This window comes from Lynx rufus, unplaced genomic scaffold (genome assembly GCF_022079265.1).
Source record: "Lynx rufus isolate CCGP_SWC_20201006 ecotype Redwood Valley unplaced genomic scaffold, mLynRuf1.p SCAF_4, whole genome shotgun sequence".
Lineage (NCBI taxonomy): Eukaryota > Metazoa > Chordata > Mammalia > Carnivora > Felidae > Lynx > Lynx rufus.
In genome coordinates this window covers 155,474,926-155,491,650 of record NW_025814856.1, presented here as the reverse complement: position 1 = coordinate 155,491,650, position 16,725 = coordinate 155,474,926, and the positions used below count along the sequence as shown (strand labels likewise).

The following is a 16,725-nucleotide window of genomic DNA, read 5'->3' as shown; positions in this document are numbered from 1 at the left end:
GGGCAGGGAGAGAGGGAGACACAGAATCCGAAGCAGGCTCCAGGCTCTGAGCTGTCAGCACAGAGCCTGACATGGGGCGTAAACTCACAAACTATGAGATCATGTATGACCTGAGCTGGAGTCAGATGCTTAACGAACTGAGCCACCCTGGTGCCCTGGGAACACTTAATTTTTTGTGCTTAATTTGATTTTTTAAAATGATATTTTATATGATTAAAGAGATTTAAATAATTTATCAACTTATTGCTTTAGTAAAAAAATAGTGTACCAAATTTACTATAAAGTTCTGAAATTAAAAAAAGTTTTTTAAATTTTATTTATATTATTTTTTTGACAGAGCTCATAATTTACTGGAAATATGGCCTGTGAAACCATTACAATCCAAATTGGTAAAAGATATATTCTGAACTTTATAACAGAAGCTATAGAAAGGAACAAGAAAACCTAACTCAGTTGTCAGCTGTGATTGGAGTCAGGCAGGCAGTGATGGTCCACAAAGTGGTGATTTCTGAACCAAGTTTGAAGCACAGGTAGGAGTTAGTAGATCACACACATAGTGGAAGAGAGTATAGCTTCACCTCATGCAGACATTTAGCTTGCTTGATAATCATGAGGGCACATAAGGTAGTAAGAGGTTCTTCAGTAAAATGCCATTTATAATGTTTTGGTTTATTTTTAGTTTTTATCTTGATAAAAACTTAAAATTCTTAGACTCTGAGAAAAAAAATTTTTTAATGTTTATTTTTGAGACACACACACACACACACACACACACACACACACACACACGTGAATGGGGGAGGGGCAGAGAGAGAGGGAGACACAGAATCCAAATAGGCTCCAGGTTCTGAGCTGTCAGCACAGAGCCCGACGCAGGGCTCGAACTCAGGAACCTCGAGATCATGACCTGAGCTAAAGTCAGACGCTTAACCGACTGAGCCACCCAGGCACTCCAGGTTCTGAAATTTTAAAATGAATGCTGGTGAAAATGTTTTGCTAGTTGATGAGAATTGTCAAAACCTGAAAACATCACTGACATTTTAGTGTAAGAGATTATATTGGGGAGGGGGGTGAAGAGTAGAAGCTGGAGAGAGGAACTAGGGATCTTTGGGGATTATTAGCTAAGTTTTGCCTAAAGGGTCCTAAATTAGTTCAAATGGCCCTATCTTCTTCCCTAAGCCTTGTGGGAGTCACCCTTATTTATGTATCTTAGCTATTGATAGATGAGTTTGTGTTATATGTTGAGTTAGATTTTCCAGGACATTATTTTCTTACTTAATTTGGTGTAACCGTCACTATTTAAGAGGAATGTGGCCATAGTTGAGGTATGACCTGACAAATCTGAGTTTCTGGAAGTGTCAAGTTGGCTTCTGTGCCTTTGAGTTTCTGTTCTGGTTGGAGTGTAGCCTCTACTGCTGGCACCTCATGAACCTCCCTTTCGAGGCTTGGTTTGGAGCTCTGACTGGATACAGAGAGAGCTCTCCCCCATCTCGCTTGCTTCTCTGCTGCATCTCAGCACGCTGCTACTGCCCGTAGCACTGTCAGAGAATCTGCTTCCTTGGATGTTTCAAGCTCTAAACGTTCCGCTACTTGAGCATAACCGCTGCCCCTCGCGGATCGCTTGCTCACGGCCTCCGCTGAGACACATAGGACCACACTGAGACACCTCAGACCATCTGACCATTTTTTCGCTTTCACTACCTTTTCCCGTCTTCATGCCCCTTTTGTCCAGCTCACACTGCAGCGTCCATCATTATGTTAACTTCCTTGGAAATACCCTCACCTCTCTCTCTGGTCTTTGTCCACAAAACCCCAGCTGTGGACAGACCCACTCTCCTTCCTTGGGCCTGTGTTGAACACTGCTGAAAAAACATCGCACACATGGGCAGAAGTGGTTTTACTTGGAATTTGTGGTCACAGACCTCAGATGGACTCTCAACACTGCCTGGCAGTGTGACTGTGTTTCTTGGTCTTTCCTTCTTCAGGTCAGCAATTTTATACTTTCTTCCCTAGCTCCTCACGCCTCACGCCTTTCTTTTCTCACACTGTCCACACTCAGCTGATTATCTCACACCAGACTAAGCTGAGAAAACCGAAGCCTTCAGGCTATAGTGTGATGTCCAATTTATCAATTTTTTCCTTTGTTCCGTGTGCGTGTGGGGCTGGATTCAAGGCATGAAGATTTACTCCTCTGCTTTATTTGAAGAGTCTTATAGTTTTAATTTTACATTTAGGTGTATGATCCATTGGAGTTAATTTTGGTATACGTATATGGTGAGGTCCCAATGCATTCTTTTGCGTCTTTGTTCATTTCAGGAGCATTTGTTGAAAAGACTATTCTTTCCCCATTGAATGGTTTTGTCATTGTCGTCGAAAATTAGTTGATCCTAAAAGTAAGGCTTTATTTCTGGGTTCTCAAGTCTGTTGCATTGATCTGTGTGTCTGTCCTTATGCTCCTACCACACAGTCTTGATTGCTGTAGTTTTATATGTAAGTTTTGAAATTTGGAAGTTTGGATCCTCCATCCAATGAATTTTAACCTTTTCTTTGGGTTATAGAAACCTTTTTGGGTAATAAGAAACCATGGGCCCAGGACATGATACATGAATACGTAGAAAATTTTACATAGGGTTTATTTTATTGAAGTGGAAATTTATAGTCTTTCAGTTAAAAAAAAAAAAAGCTTTATAGGGACACCTGGGTAGCTCAGTCGCTTGAGGGTTTGACTCTTGATTTTGGCTCGGGTCATTGCCCCAGGGTCGTGGAATCAAGCCCTGCGCCGGGCTCTGTGCTGAGTGTGGAACCTGCTGAAGATTGTCTCTCCCTCCCTCTCTCCCTCTCCCCTGCTCACACACTCTCTCTCTTTTAAAAAAAAAAAAAAAAAAAGCTTTTTAAACAATTAGCGTATTCACCTTTTGCTTTCTATGGAAATAAATGAAATAAATCTAAATTGGACAAAAAAAAATAAAGCAATTTTCATTCTGCTCAAAAGTAAATTGCACTTACCTGATTAAGGTACATGGATTGAGTGTTTGAATGGCAATGTCATGTTATTTATTTATTTATTTATTTTTTTAATTTGTGTTTTTGAGAAAGAGAGAGACAGAGCGGGAGTAGGGGAGGGACGGAGACAGAGGGAGACACAGAATCCGAGGCAGGCTCCAGGCTCTGAGCTGTCAGCAAAGAGCCCGACATGGGGCTTGAACTCACAGTGAGATCATGACCTGAGCCTAAGTCGGATGCTCAACCGACTGAGCCACCCAGGCGCCCCTGTCATGTTATTTTTGACAGCTGGTTCTAACTTTTTTGTCTTGATTGCAGCGAGCTCTACTCAGAGTCTCAATGACTTTATGGTAGCAGATGTACTGGATGGAGTTCACACATGAAAGTAGGCTTGTTTGCGGATATTCAGAGATCTCTAAGATTTTTTTTTGATATTTTGCTATGGTCGTTAGATTGCTACATTTAAAAGTTTTTGTTGCTTAATTTTTTTAGGTGGTTGTAAAAATAAGATAGAATTTTATCCTTAAAACATTTTAATTATGGGGGCATCTATGTGGTGTTTTATTTCATTGTTTAGCTTTATATTGTTCATATATGGAAATGTGATTGCTTTTTATGTGCTGATAACATATCTAGCAACCTTCTTATTGATTCTTATCATTTATGTATAGGTTCTTTTGAGTTTTCTGCATATGTAACTGTAGCATTTGCAAATGGTAGCTTTTTTTTTCTTTTCTAATTCTTAAACCTTTTAACCTTATTACACCAGCTAATATTCACTAGAACTGGTAAGCTCAGACATGCTTCTTTTGTTCTTAATCTCGGACCAATTTCATGTTATTTGCATAGAATTTTTTAGAAGTATCCTTTAACAGATTATGGAAGTATCCTTCTAGTCTTGATTTTCTTAGAGGTTTTGTTTGCTTTTTAATCATAAGTAAATGTTGAATTTTGTTGAGAACTTGTCTTGCATTTTTTTAAATGGTCATAAGTTTTTTCTTTTAATCTGTTTAATGTAGCACATTTCACTGATTAAAATATTTAGTGTTAAAACCACCTTGCATTCCTGAGATAGGCCAAACTTGGTATTTGTATGTTTTCTCATAAATGAGAGTGGTTTGTAATTTTCCTTTCTTGTATCATCCTAAGTTTTAGTATCAAGTTATGCTATCCTAAGATGAGGTAGGGAGTAAGGCTTTTTTTTTTTTTTAACGTTTATTTATTTTTTGGGGGACAGAGAGAGACAGAGCATGAACGGGGGAGGGGCAGAGAGAGAGGGAGACACAGAATCGGAAACAGGCTCCAGGCTCTGAGCCATCAGCCCAGAGCCTGATGCGGGGCTCGAACTCATGGACCGCGAGATCGTGACCTGGCTGAAGTCTGACGCTTAACCGACTGCGCCACCCAGGCGCCCCATGGGCGTTTTGTCCTACCCTCTGGTGCAAGTTTTGTTTTTTTTTTTTTAATTTATTTATTTTGGGGGGGATGCCTGGATGTCTCAGTTGGTTAAGTGTGGGACTCTTGATTTCGGCTCAGATGATCTCATGGTTGGTGAGATCAAGCCCCGTATAGGGCTCTGCACTAGCATGGTGGAGTCTGCTTGGGATTCTCTCTCCCTTCCCCTCCCCACCCCCTTTCTCCCCCTCCCTCTCCCCCTCTCCCTCTCCTTCTCTCTCCCCCTCTCTCTGCCCCTCACCTGCTGTCACACACTCTCTCAAAATAAATAAAATAAAACAACAAAAAAAGTTTGTTTGGGGCGCCTGGGTGACTCAGTTGATTAAGTGCCCGACTTTGGCTCAGGTCATGATCTTGAGGTTCTTGAGTTCAATCCCCACATTGGGCTCTGTGCTGACAGCTCGGAGCCTGGAGCTTGCTTTGGATTCTGTGTGTGGCTCTCTTTCTGCCCCTCCCCCCCTCTCAAAAATAAATAAACATTAAAAAAATTAAAAAACAAGCTTGAGAGCAAGACAGTATGTGGGTGCACATGTGCGGGAGGAGCAGAGAGAGAGAGAGAAAATCCCCAGCAGGCTTGCACTGTCAATGCAGAGCGCTATGTGGGGCTTGATCTCACTGACCCTGAGATCATGATCTGAGCTGAAATCAAGAATCCAGTGCTTAACTGACTAAGCAACCCAGATGCTCCTCTAGTGCAAGAATTATTTACTCTTTGAGTATTTGATAGAATTTGCTTGTGAGGCCATCTGGGACTGGGATTTTTTTTTTTTTTTTTTTTTTGGTGGGACAATTTTAAAAATTACTAAGTAACAGTTACAGGACAATTCAAATATTCTATTTCCTTGTGATTCAGGTTTGTCTGTCTTACCTATATTTTCTAGTCTCTCGGCATAAAGTTGTTCATAATACTTTCTTTTACCTTTAATGTCTATAAGAATCTAGTTTCTACCTCTTTTCATTCCCAGTATTGGTTATTCGTGTCACCTGTTTTTCTTAAACTTGCTAGAGGTTTTCCCAGTTTTGTCTTTTCAAAGAATTTTTGGCTCCGATGCTCTGTTGCATGGTTTGTTTTCTGTGTCATCAATTTTGCTTTTTTATTCCTTCTATTTATGTTTTAAGGCTTATTTTGCTATTCTTTTTGTAACTTCTTCAGGTGGATGCTTATTAATGTATTGATTTCAGCCTTTTCTAATGCATGCACTTAAAACTGTATATTTCTGGGGCGCCTGGGTGGCTCAGTCGGTTGAGCATCCAACTTTGGCTCAGGTCATGATCTTGCAGTCCGTGAGTTCGAGCCCCGCGTCAGGCTCTGTGCTGACTGCTCAGAGCCTGGAGCCTGTTTCAGATTCTGTGTCTCCCTTTCTCTCTGACCCTCCCCCATTCATGCTCTGTCTCTCTCTGTCTCAAAAATAAATAAACGTTAAAAAAAAATTAAAAAGAAATAAAAACACTTTACTTTGTAAGGGATATTTAAAAAAAAACTATGTTCTGTTTATAAATTCTGCATCCCACAAGTTTTGTTATGTAGCATTTTCATTAGTGCTCACTTCCAGATAATTTCAGTGTTTCATTATCTGTTGACTTATGGGTTACTTAGCTGTTTATTTCTTAATTTCTAAGCAATGGGAGATTTTCCATTTAGCTTTCTGTCATTGATTTCTAGCTTAATTGAACTGTAGCTAGAGAGTTCCTAATTTCAGACCTCCAGAATTTGACTGTGGTCCAGTGTATGGTAGCTTGTTACCAATGGTCCATGTATGCTTGAAGGAATGTGTGTCCTGGAGAGGTTGGGTAGAGTATTCCATAAATGTCCATTAGTTCATGTTTTTTTTTTTTTAAATCCTGCAGTTCAAATCTTGTATATTTAGATTCTTGTTTGACGTGCTTATTCCATCAGATACTGACAGAGGTGTCAAAATCTCCCAGTACAGTTAGTTGTTCTTGTTATTGTCCTCCTGGGGAACTGAAAGTTTTAGGCTTTATCGCATATTTTTTACTTTAGATTTTGTGTTGCTTAATTTTAATATAGCGTACTTTCTTTTGATTACTATTTTCATGGTATTTATGTGTCCATCCTATTACTTTCAATCTTTCTGTATTCCTGTTTTATGTATGTCTCCTATAACTAGGGAAGTCCAGCCAGGTAATCTGTAGCTTTTAATTGGAACAGGTTAATCCATTTTCATATAATGTAATGACAGAGGTCATATATTTTAATTTATACCTCCATCTTATTTTGCTGTCTCTATTTCTTTTCCTCTTTTTTTCCCCCTCCTGTTTTTGAATTGATTTTTTAAAAATAAATTCTTATAAATTCTATTTCTGCTTCGGTACTAGTGTGGAAGCTATACTTTCTTTTTTTTTTTTTTTTTTTGAAAAAAAAATTTTTTTAATCTTTATTTATTTTGAGAGAGAGACAGAGTGTGAGCAGGGGAGGGTCAGAGAGAGAGTGAGACACATAATCTAAAGCAGGCCCCAGGCTCTGAGCTGTCAGCACAGAGCCCGACGCGGGGCTCAAACTCACAAACTGCAAGATCATGACCTGAGCCGAAATCACTTAACCCACTGAGCCACCCAGGGGCCCCTGGAAGCTATACTTTCTATTTCCGTTCCTTTAGTCATCTCTCAAGAAATTCTAATAGGCATTCTCAACTTAAGGTGATGTTAATCATCACCTTTCCTGTCCTTCCAGGATAAGTGCCTGAAGAGTCTGTAACTCCGTTTGTCCTTTCCTTACTCAAGTGCTGTTGTTGTGTGTTTTAGTTATTCTATATATTTTTAAATCTCACATGACATTATTTTCGGTAGTGAGTCTCCATGTAAATTTACCCATATATTTATTACTTTTTTTAGCTTTTCACTTTTTTCTTGCATCCAGACCTCTCTGTGATCATCTCCCATTTTCCAGAAGTATGTCCTTTGCATTTCCTGTGCTGTGGGTTAGCTGGAGGTGAACTCTCAGGTTTTGGTTCACTACGAATCATTCTCCCCGCTCCTTCTTGAAACATATTTTTAACTGAATACTAAGTGCTAGGTTAATAGAATGCTAGGATATAGGAGGAAGGGAAGAGGAAGAGAAGAGAAAGAGAGCATGAGAGCTCTCTAGTGTCTCTTCTTCTAAGGACACTGATCCTGTTGCATCAAAGCCCCACCCTTATGACCCCATTCAGTCTTTATTACTTCTTAGAGGCTCTGTCTCCAAATACAGCCACGTGGAGGGGTTAAAGCTTTGGCATGTGAACTTTGGGGGGACACAAACATTGAATCCACGTTAGGTGACATTTACATAATGGTTGAGCTCTTATGGCTTATAATTATATTATTTCTGATGTCTCTACTGTTACTAGTGAATCATTTCCCATGTATTTGGGCATACTTTTGCCCCATAATTATTTAGCAAGTGTGTAGGGAAGAGAATAAAATTTGTACATATGTTTCTGGAATCTACAAAATTTGTTGGTGAGGTTGTTGTACACTTCGCAGCTAAATTCTAACCATCTATTACAGTTAAGTAAATATTTTCAACTTATTTACATATTGATTCTATTTTTCTTTATCTTAGCTGTGTTGGTGTAGAAGAACATCATGCTGTTGACATTGACCTTTATCACTGTCCCAACTGTGCAGTTCTACATGGTTCCTCCTTGAGTAAGTACTAGAAGCTTAAATAAAAACTGAAGTTTAGAATTTAATGTGTACAGGGTGCCTGGGTGGCTCAGTCAGTTGAGTGTCCGACTCTTGATTTTGGCCAGGTCATGATCTCATGGTTCATGGGATCGAGCCTTGTGTCGGGCTCTGCACTGACAGCTTAGAGCCTGCTTGAGATTCTCTCTCTCTCCCCCTCTCTCTGCGCCTCCTCCCCTCATGCTTGCATGTTTTTTTCTCTCTCTCTGAAAATAAATAAACAAAAAATAAAAAGAATTTAATGTGTACATGATAATGTTTTAATAATACTTTCACTAGTTATGTTACATCCACTAAGAACTGTAGGGAATATTTTTCTGAAGATACTGAGAATGCACTTTCTGTCTGAATTATTGAATAACTTATTTCATAAGTCACAAAGATTAAATGAAAAAATATTCTTAATTGCCAGTGCAAAGCCCCCAAATTCAAGGACATATATTCAAAGTTTTCAATTTGAGAAATGTGAAAAATTTGCTAATTCTAGAAACTGATATCAACTGCTTTTATCTCTTTATAAATAAATTAAAAAAACCTTTCAGTAATATTTGGGACAGACTTTAATGCACACACATGCATTATATTTTTAGGAGAAAATTAGGGCATCAATATGCTAAAATATTACTTACGTTTTCTGAATTTGGTCATCAGTTTGAGTATGGCCTAGAGTCCTGCCCAACTTGAAGCCACACCCCGTCCAGTCCCATTCTGAGGAAGACCGAAGCCAGACCAAGTGTCTGCCTGCACTCTTCTGCCCCAGGGGCAGGACACAGGCAGGGAAGTTCACACATCCTCTGGGGTGTACCAGCGTCACACACAAAACGATATTTTACAGATACTTCAGAAGAATAGACTGGAATGTTAATGGTCATTGTGCAGATGGAAAGTAGGTTTTGAAGGATGTTACAACTTTCTTTTGTAAAAAATGTAGACTACAAACTAGCATTTTTGTGTTCATGAGACTAGAGGGAAAAACCAGGCTTAATCATTTTGCATAGGAAGAAAACTCTACCTGCACATACTTTGATACACACTTGAGTGAGATGTAGGTGACCTATCCAACCTTTTTAAATGCAGCTTTTTTCCTAGTATTTTTTTCTTCATAGAAATTTTTTTCTGAAGTTGTGGGCAAGTAATTACTTAAGAGAAACTTACTAGCAACTGACTGCTTATCTGTTAGAAATATTAGTAATTTATCTAGTCTCTTTGTAAGAGATTGAGAAATTTAAGCTGTAAGAATACATTAAAATATTTCCTTGTAATCTACAGGTTATCCATTTATTAGTTACACAGTATAAAATTTGAGGTTAACAAATTGGTAGAATTGTTAGTGTAATTGACCAGTTTATTGTCATAAATGTTTTTAAAAGTTCTTATTTTGTGTAGCCGTGAAGTATGTGGCATATAACTTGTAATAATTATTGACCAAGTATAATTCTTAGAGGGAATAACCAATACTGGGTTGTTATTTCAAGAAAGGAAACGGAACTAAAATTTATAACAGTTTTAGTTTAGAATTCAAGTATGTAATCCCAAAATGAAATAATTTGAATTTAATTTCTATGAAATACCAGTGGGTTAACTATGATATGTGATGCACTCTATTTTCTATTTTTCCTGTGTGATTTAATTTTTTAAAGAGCTTGTCATCCTCACTAAATTGATTTCACAATCCATAATGGATCACGACCTGCACTTTGAATAACGATGCTTCAGAGAGAAGCTTGACTACTGCCTGGCCCTGGCCTGTATGCTTCTCATCCTTGAATAACATAGGTCAGGCATTGGTTATCTTCTGGGCAAGAGTCCAGCTCTGAATACCCACAGGGAAAATGCCCAAGATCCAGTAATTTGTTTTATCTTGATCTAAGGCTCATTTTCCCCACCCCCTCACCCTCCACCCTCAACTTGGGTCATCCCTTTTGGCCTCTTTCCCTCTGCTGTTAAGCCTCTCTTGCTGGCTACCTAGGGCTTCTGTCTTCTCAGAATTCCCTGGGAATTCTTATTATAGATACTATTAGTCAGTATAATACCCACTTGGTATAGTGAATTTAGACTTGACCCTTTTAATGGGAATCAGGAACTCTATTCAAGGGCAAGTATCAAAAAAGGCCAATACTTAAATACATACCTCAGTGCTCCTCAGGCACATGGAAGCCAAACTCAGCATTTTCTCTCCCTAGGACCACTGCTAGAATATTCCTTCCCCTCAGATATTCAGCCAGCTTCTTGCAGTGGCTGATTTTATGTGTTAAGCCTGTTGGCCTAACAGGACATTTATAACATTCTGTTAACATCATGCAAGACTGCTTATTTAAAAGGAAAGAGAAGTAATTGGCAGCTCATGGGATGCCCCGGACACTGTGCTAAGTACTTGACCTCTGTCATTTCCTTTGGTATTTGTAACACCTCGATGTGAGAAAAATACTATCTAACCAGCTCTTTCACGTAGCTGTTTGGTAGAGCTGGGGTTTGAGCCCATAGCTGTCCAGTCCCAAATCTGTTCTAATTCTAACCTGTTCTGCCGAAATGAAAATTAAAACAATGTAATACCATAGTTTACTTATCAGATGGGCAGCCTTTTCTTTTTCTTTTTTTAAATGATGATGCTCACTGTTGATCCAGGGTTTTGAAATGGCTGCTGCTTATATGTACACTGGTAAGAATATGAGTCACCTACTGCTTTTCTGGTAAGAGTATGAGTTACCTACCACTTTTCTGGAGGCAGTTTTGCAGTATGTAGCAAGTATCTTCATAATATTGAATCTTTCTTCTAGCATTTCTAAGAATTTATCCTGAGGAATTAATGAGGGAAACAGATTTATGTATATGAATATTAATCTTAACTTTGTTTGAAGAAAGATTCAGAATGAGCTAAGTGCTTAAGAATCAAAAAAAGGATTATGAAATGATGCATCTACATCTACGTCTTAAAATTCTAGGCTGCCTTTAAATTGCTTTTGAATATTTAATGAGAAAATGCTCCTGATAGAATAAGAAAGGTAAGCAGGATGAATATCATGATCCCAGTTGAAAATAAAATGGGGTTATGAATCTATATAGATGTAGAACAGAAGCCTGAAATGAAACACCCTTGAATTTTACAAGTAATTTGAATGAGAACAAAATAACACACGAAGGATACTAGGAAATGGTATTTTCTAGGAAGGTTGCTTTAAGATTCTCAGTTTTTCTCATGAGACTTTTAAAAAATGGGATTTATTCTTCTCTATGTTGAGGGTCTGACTGCCACGAATTACTTGGGAATCTTGTTTTAAACTTTTAGATATGAATAAGGCTTGTTTCCTCCCCTATTGGGTATTTAGTGTGACTTCTTATCCATATGAGGATCCAGTATTATTTTACTATTATGATCTTTGTAAGGTGCAGGTTTAAAATAACTTAGATTCATAGAGTTGCCCCCGCCCCATGTTTTATTATGACATTGTTCTAACATACAGGAAGAGTTGAAAGAATTTTGCAGGAAGTACCTCCAAACTCACCATCTAGGACTCTATTAACATTTTACGTTATTGCTTTACTGCGGTCTGTGTAACTATCCCACTGTCTATTTGTGTATCCACTTTTTTTTTTTTTTTGGATGCATTCTAAGCTGGTTGCAGACTTCAGTACATTTCCCAGAACCATGAAGGTTTTAGGCTTAAGAGTGATTTTCGAACTTAAAAAAAAAAGATAGAAAATTGACATCTTACACCGATAGCAACAGAAGGGACGTATGTGGCGCTGCCCTGGTGGAAGCAGAATGAGGTCTGGAGTTCCCTTTTCGGCCTCTTCTCCATCTTCCACTTTATCAAGGATTTCTTGACACAGTTTGAAACACAGCCCTCCTGCCTTCATTTCCACTTGAGAAAACTGGACCCAGTCGTGTTCCGTGACTTGCCCAAGGTTGTGGAGTAAGTCATGGCTGAACTAGGAGTCAAATCCAAGTCTACTGATTTTGATTGCCGTGACTCTTGAAGATCGTAGCCGCCCAGAGCTGTAGCATCACAGGATCTTAGCGTTAGAACTAATCATAAAGTTATTTGTTCTGTCATTCCTCTTGTTTTCCTTTAATTATGATGTAGCCACCTGCTCTTCTTTTGTGGCAGTATAAGCATGCTTATTTTGGGAATAGATCTTGACATAAAAGAGAAGGGAGCTGTGCTGTTGGAATAAATTTCCGATGTGGGATCAAAGGTCCTATCCTGAGAGGATGACTTGGATGATCCGTAAAAACCATATTATGACTTAATGGTCTAGTGAAAGTCATGATTTAAAATAATTGTGATATTTTATAGTATGTGTAAATGTGGCTATTATAATGGACTCCACCTGCTAATTTGAATTTGTTTTCATTAAAAATTTTTTTGAAATAAAAAGATTTTTAAAAATCCACGGTTAATTGCCTGTAATTGCAGCATTACACAAAGTAAAATTTACCTCTTCAGCGTGGAAATGCATTAAAAAGCAAGTGTGTTTGTACTTAAACAGTTGTTATTTCTGATTATATAGAATATAACTTTTAGAAAGTGCATGGTGTCACCAGTTACCAAAACTGTTTTCTTTTTCTAATCTGAAAATCCAGTGAAAAAGAGGAGGAACTGGCACAGGCATGACTACACCGAAATTGACGATGGCTCCAAACCAGTGCAGGCTGGGACCAGGACTTTTGTTCAGGAATTACGTTCTCGAGTCTTCCCAAGGTACGGAAACTTGTTGTGACCAAAGACAATTGGAGAGTGTTACCTGGTAACGTGACATTATCTAAAGCAATGTTTTCGAATTTCAGGTTGCAACCCCATTATTCTCAGATTTTTACCTTTTTTTTTTTTTTTTTTTATAAATGAAATAGAAAATATCGGCATGTTGTTAGCAACAGGAATAAGTAAGTGCAGTTTCACGAACTATTGTGTCCTATATGTGTACTGGGTCACCTTATAAAAATATATTCACTGTTGATCTCTGTCCAGAAACTCTGCGATACACTAAGCCTGGTGCTGGGTTCCTTCTGCTGTACAGCTGCTGCTTCTCTTTCTCTTTTACCTCATCTCTTCTGATTTTCAAACTTGGGTTTTTTCTTAGGTAGTTTGCATCTCTCTCTCTACCCTAGGGCTACCAGAGGGACCCATAACCATGGCTTGGCCTCTCTGGGGGCAGCAGGACTAGGCTTCTTGATTTTTTAAAGTTAATGGAAAGTGTTTGACTTATCTGTGGCTCAAAGAGAGTCAAAAGTATGATCCAGCTTTGAATCATGCTAATTGAGATCATTTCCTGCTTGCTGCCTGACATCTATTTAAAGTGATAATGCTTAATAGCCTTTTACACAGATCATATCCAGGCTTGTGAAAGAGGGGAGGCACGATTTAAATTTAAATCACAACATCACGTGCAGCCTCTTATGGAATTATTTCAGATCCTGTGACTATAAAACCCTTGACGTTGCCTCACAGCCTTTACATTCCGGTCTGTCCCCTTCCCCTTAATCCAGAAACCTAGAATTGATACGTGCCTCGTGTTGGCTCCCTCAGGTCTACTGAGGTTTCCACAGTGGTTTCCACATGACTTTTGTGATATTAAAGTCCCTAGTCTCAACATTTCTCTTTTCTCAGTTTCAAAGGGGTTAGGAGAATGTTTGTTTTCCTTGATTGGTTCAGAGTCTAGGGCCAGAGTTTCCGGCCTGGGCCTACGGACTGGCTTCAGACAGGCATGTGAGTTTCTTACAACTGTATAAACAGTTCAGTGTCAGTATGTGAATGTACATTTTTCAGGAAGAGGAGCCATAGCTTTTATTTTTTTCGAATAGGTTTGTGACCCAAAAGAATAGTGTTAAAAATCCTGGCTATGCCGGTGGCTTCTCTGCCAAAGTAATCACTAACGAGAGCAAGTTATGGAGATGGTCACAGATGTCTAAATTGTAATTACCATTAATTAAAGGTCTTTGGTTTTCTTTTGTTTAACTCTGTAAACCTTCATATCATTTAAAACCAGAGAGTGACAATAATTAGTTAAATTACACATACTTGATGTGATTAACACACCAAGTGTATAAGATAAAGTGAATGGGTTATCTTTCTCCTCCCCTGTTTTAAGACTTAGTGTAAGCCTTTTGTCTACATAATTACATTTAAGATACTTATGTTTAGGAGCGCCTGGGTGGCTGAGTTGGTTAGGCGTCTGACCCTCGATATCGGCTCAGGGCATGATCTCATGGTTTGTGGGTTTGAGCCCTGTGTCAGGCTCCGCACTGATGGTGTGGAGCCTGCTTGGAATTCTGTCTTTCCCTCTCTGTCTCTCTCTGCCCCTCCGCAGCTCATGTGTGTGTGTTCTCTCTCTCCCAAAATAAACTTATAAATAAATAAAGTATTTTAGTATATAGATGTATGAATATATAAATATATATGCATCTAATTTTTTAAATGGGGTTATGTTATGCAAATGATGTGCAGCTTTTTTAATTCTATTATATTTCATTTGTGTCTTTCTCTATGTGTACAAAAATGTACCTCCCTCCTTAACTGCTGTGTAGTATGCAGTTGTGTATATTCGCCATAATTTACTTAACTGTCCCTCTGTGATACATGTGTAGTTTGTCACCAGTTTTTTTCTCTTGCAGATACTAGATTTTAATAGGTTTAAAAAAAAACTGTATTTTGAAGCACTTGTGTTTATGTATTTTTGATCGACAGGGGAAGTAAAACACCAAACGTTAAAGATCAGGGTGTACAAGTGATTCGAAATTCTCCTTTAGGTTGGAGTTCAAGGAAGTGTTTGATTGTCAGAGGTTGGGGAAGGAGGGAAACTGGGGGGTGGGGGGGAGTAGAAGGTAGTACAGAACTCAGTGAGTCTGGTGAAGGAGATCTACACCCTCCAAATGTAAGACTATCCAGGAAAAGTCTATCTCATTTTGGGGAGCCTCAAACCGACCTTTTCTTATTGAGAGGGTGGACAGAGCCAGTAATTCAGAGAACTGGTACCTCTTGTCTTCTCTTTGACGGCTAAGCCACGGATGACATCAAGACGGTTAAGGTCTCGTTGTGTAAATGGAAACTCTTGTGATCTAACCTATAATGCAAGGGTTGCACTTATTGAATGTACGGCAGCTGCATTCTGGGAGCAATTGGGAGATAAAATCTAGAACTTCCCTTAAGGAGATCTTCAATTTATGGCAAGAGAGAGGACAGTGAGAAGGGGCAAACCACACTTAAGTGTAATGCCTGTGGAGTGTTAATCATCAGAGAGGGTGTGTGGGGTTATCCTTTTTTAGTGGCTTAAGGTGACTGCTTACTGGAACTTATGAAATACTTGTGGTACCAGATAATTTAAGTCAGGAGTTCATTCTGGACGTTTGTCTCAGTGGGCAGGGACTGTGAGAGCCAGTCTGCCTGTGTTGTGCAGGACAGCAGTGAATTGTTCTATGGCCATGAGACTTTGAAATGTCTGACAAGTATTTATGTAGAATTTTATAGCCAGATGGAATCTGATCTGTTTTACTTATCCTGACACTAATTTTTATTCTGACGTGCCCCTTCCCTTTTGCTCTTCTGATTTCCTACACGACTTGTGTTGAGTGGCTTCTGATCTAGTTACTTTTTTTAAATTCAGCCACTCATTACAACAAATTGTAATCACCCTATTATTATATTCTCTCTTCTAGCATAGTTTTCCTAAACATTTACATCTTGAAATATATATATTTTGCTGTAATTTTTTTCTCTTGTGTTAGTGAAGGCATCTAATACATCTGTTTTTTTTCCAATTATATGTATTGGACTAATTATGAATTTTACTTTAGGATAGTAAAAGAGACTTTATAAAAACATTTTTTATAGAATGGAGAATTCGGTACGACAGGTTGAGAGCTGCTGATATGGACAATAATGCAGTGTATGAATTAACCCATTACCAGACTATTTTTTTAAAACTGAACTTAACAACAAAGATGACATTTTATCCTTCTGTTTTCCTTAGTGCCGATGAAATCATTGTAAAGATGCATGGCAGCCAGCTGACACAAAGATACTTGGAGAAACATGGATTTGAAGTTCCTATTATGGTCCCCAAATTAGATGACCTGGGACTCAGGCTCCCTCCACCTGCTTTTTCAGTCATGGATGTGGAACGCTATGTAGGTACGCACTTGATTCCTTTAAGTACTTGGGAGAATGCGGTAAAAGTAATAGTGGTATTGTCCTAATAACATGAGAAGTTAAGTGAGGAGATGTTAATTTAGTTCAGTTTTCTGGGTCAGGAAAAGTGAAATTCAGTATCACCTATATTGAAAACTATTTCTTCTCAGCAGACCTACAATTACCAGGAAAACAGAATGAAACAGTGTATCTATTCTTATTTACTCAGGCTCACCATGCTGCTTTTTTTTGTCATCAAATTCTCTGGTACTTGCTTAGGAAAAACGTAACTGAGGTGTAACTGTAAATACTAAGAAAGACACTGGGAAGCCGGACGGGTTCATTCAGAGAGGAATCTCTGGGTCCTGGTGTTGTAGTGGCCTCCTGTGTGTAGAGAAAGACTAGAAAAAAGAGGAGACCATTTTCAAGGCTGTTTTTATATTAACGACTTGATGAT

The 16,725-nt window shown here is 38.6% G+C and overlaps 1 protein-coding gene across 1 annotated transcript in view; it reads left to right on the top strand.

Moving 5' to 3' along the window:
- The window catches only part of KDM7A (lysine demethylase 7A), an 82,589-nt gene that overhangs the window by 27,496 nt on the left and 38,368 nt on the right, over positions 1-16,725 (top strand). Inside the window, exons 2-4 of the mRNA XM_047095729.1 lie at positions 8,021-8,106; positions 12,728-12,845; positions 16,111-16,271. Of these exons, the coding sequence (XP_046951685.1) occupies positions 8,021-8,106; positions 12,728-12,845; positions 16,111-16,271 (365 nt within the window). The remainder of the gene's footprint in view (positions 1-8,020; positions 8,107-12,727; positions 12,846-16,110; positions 16,272-16,725) is intronic.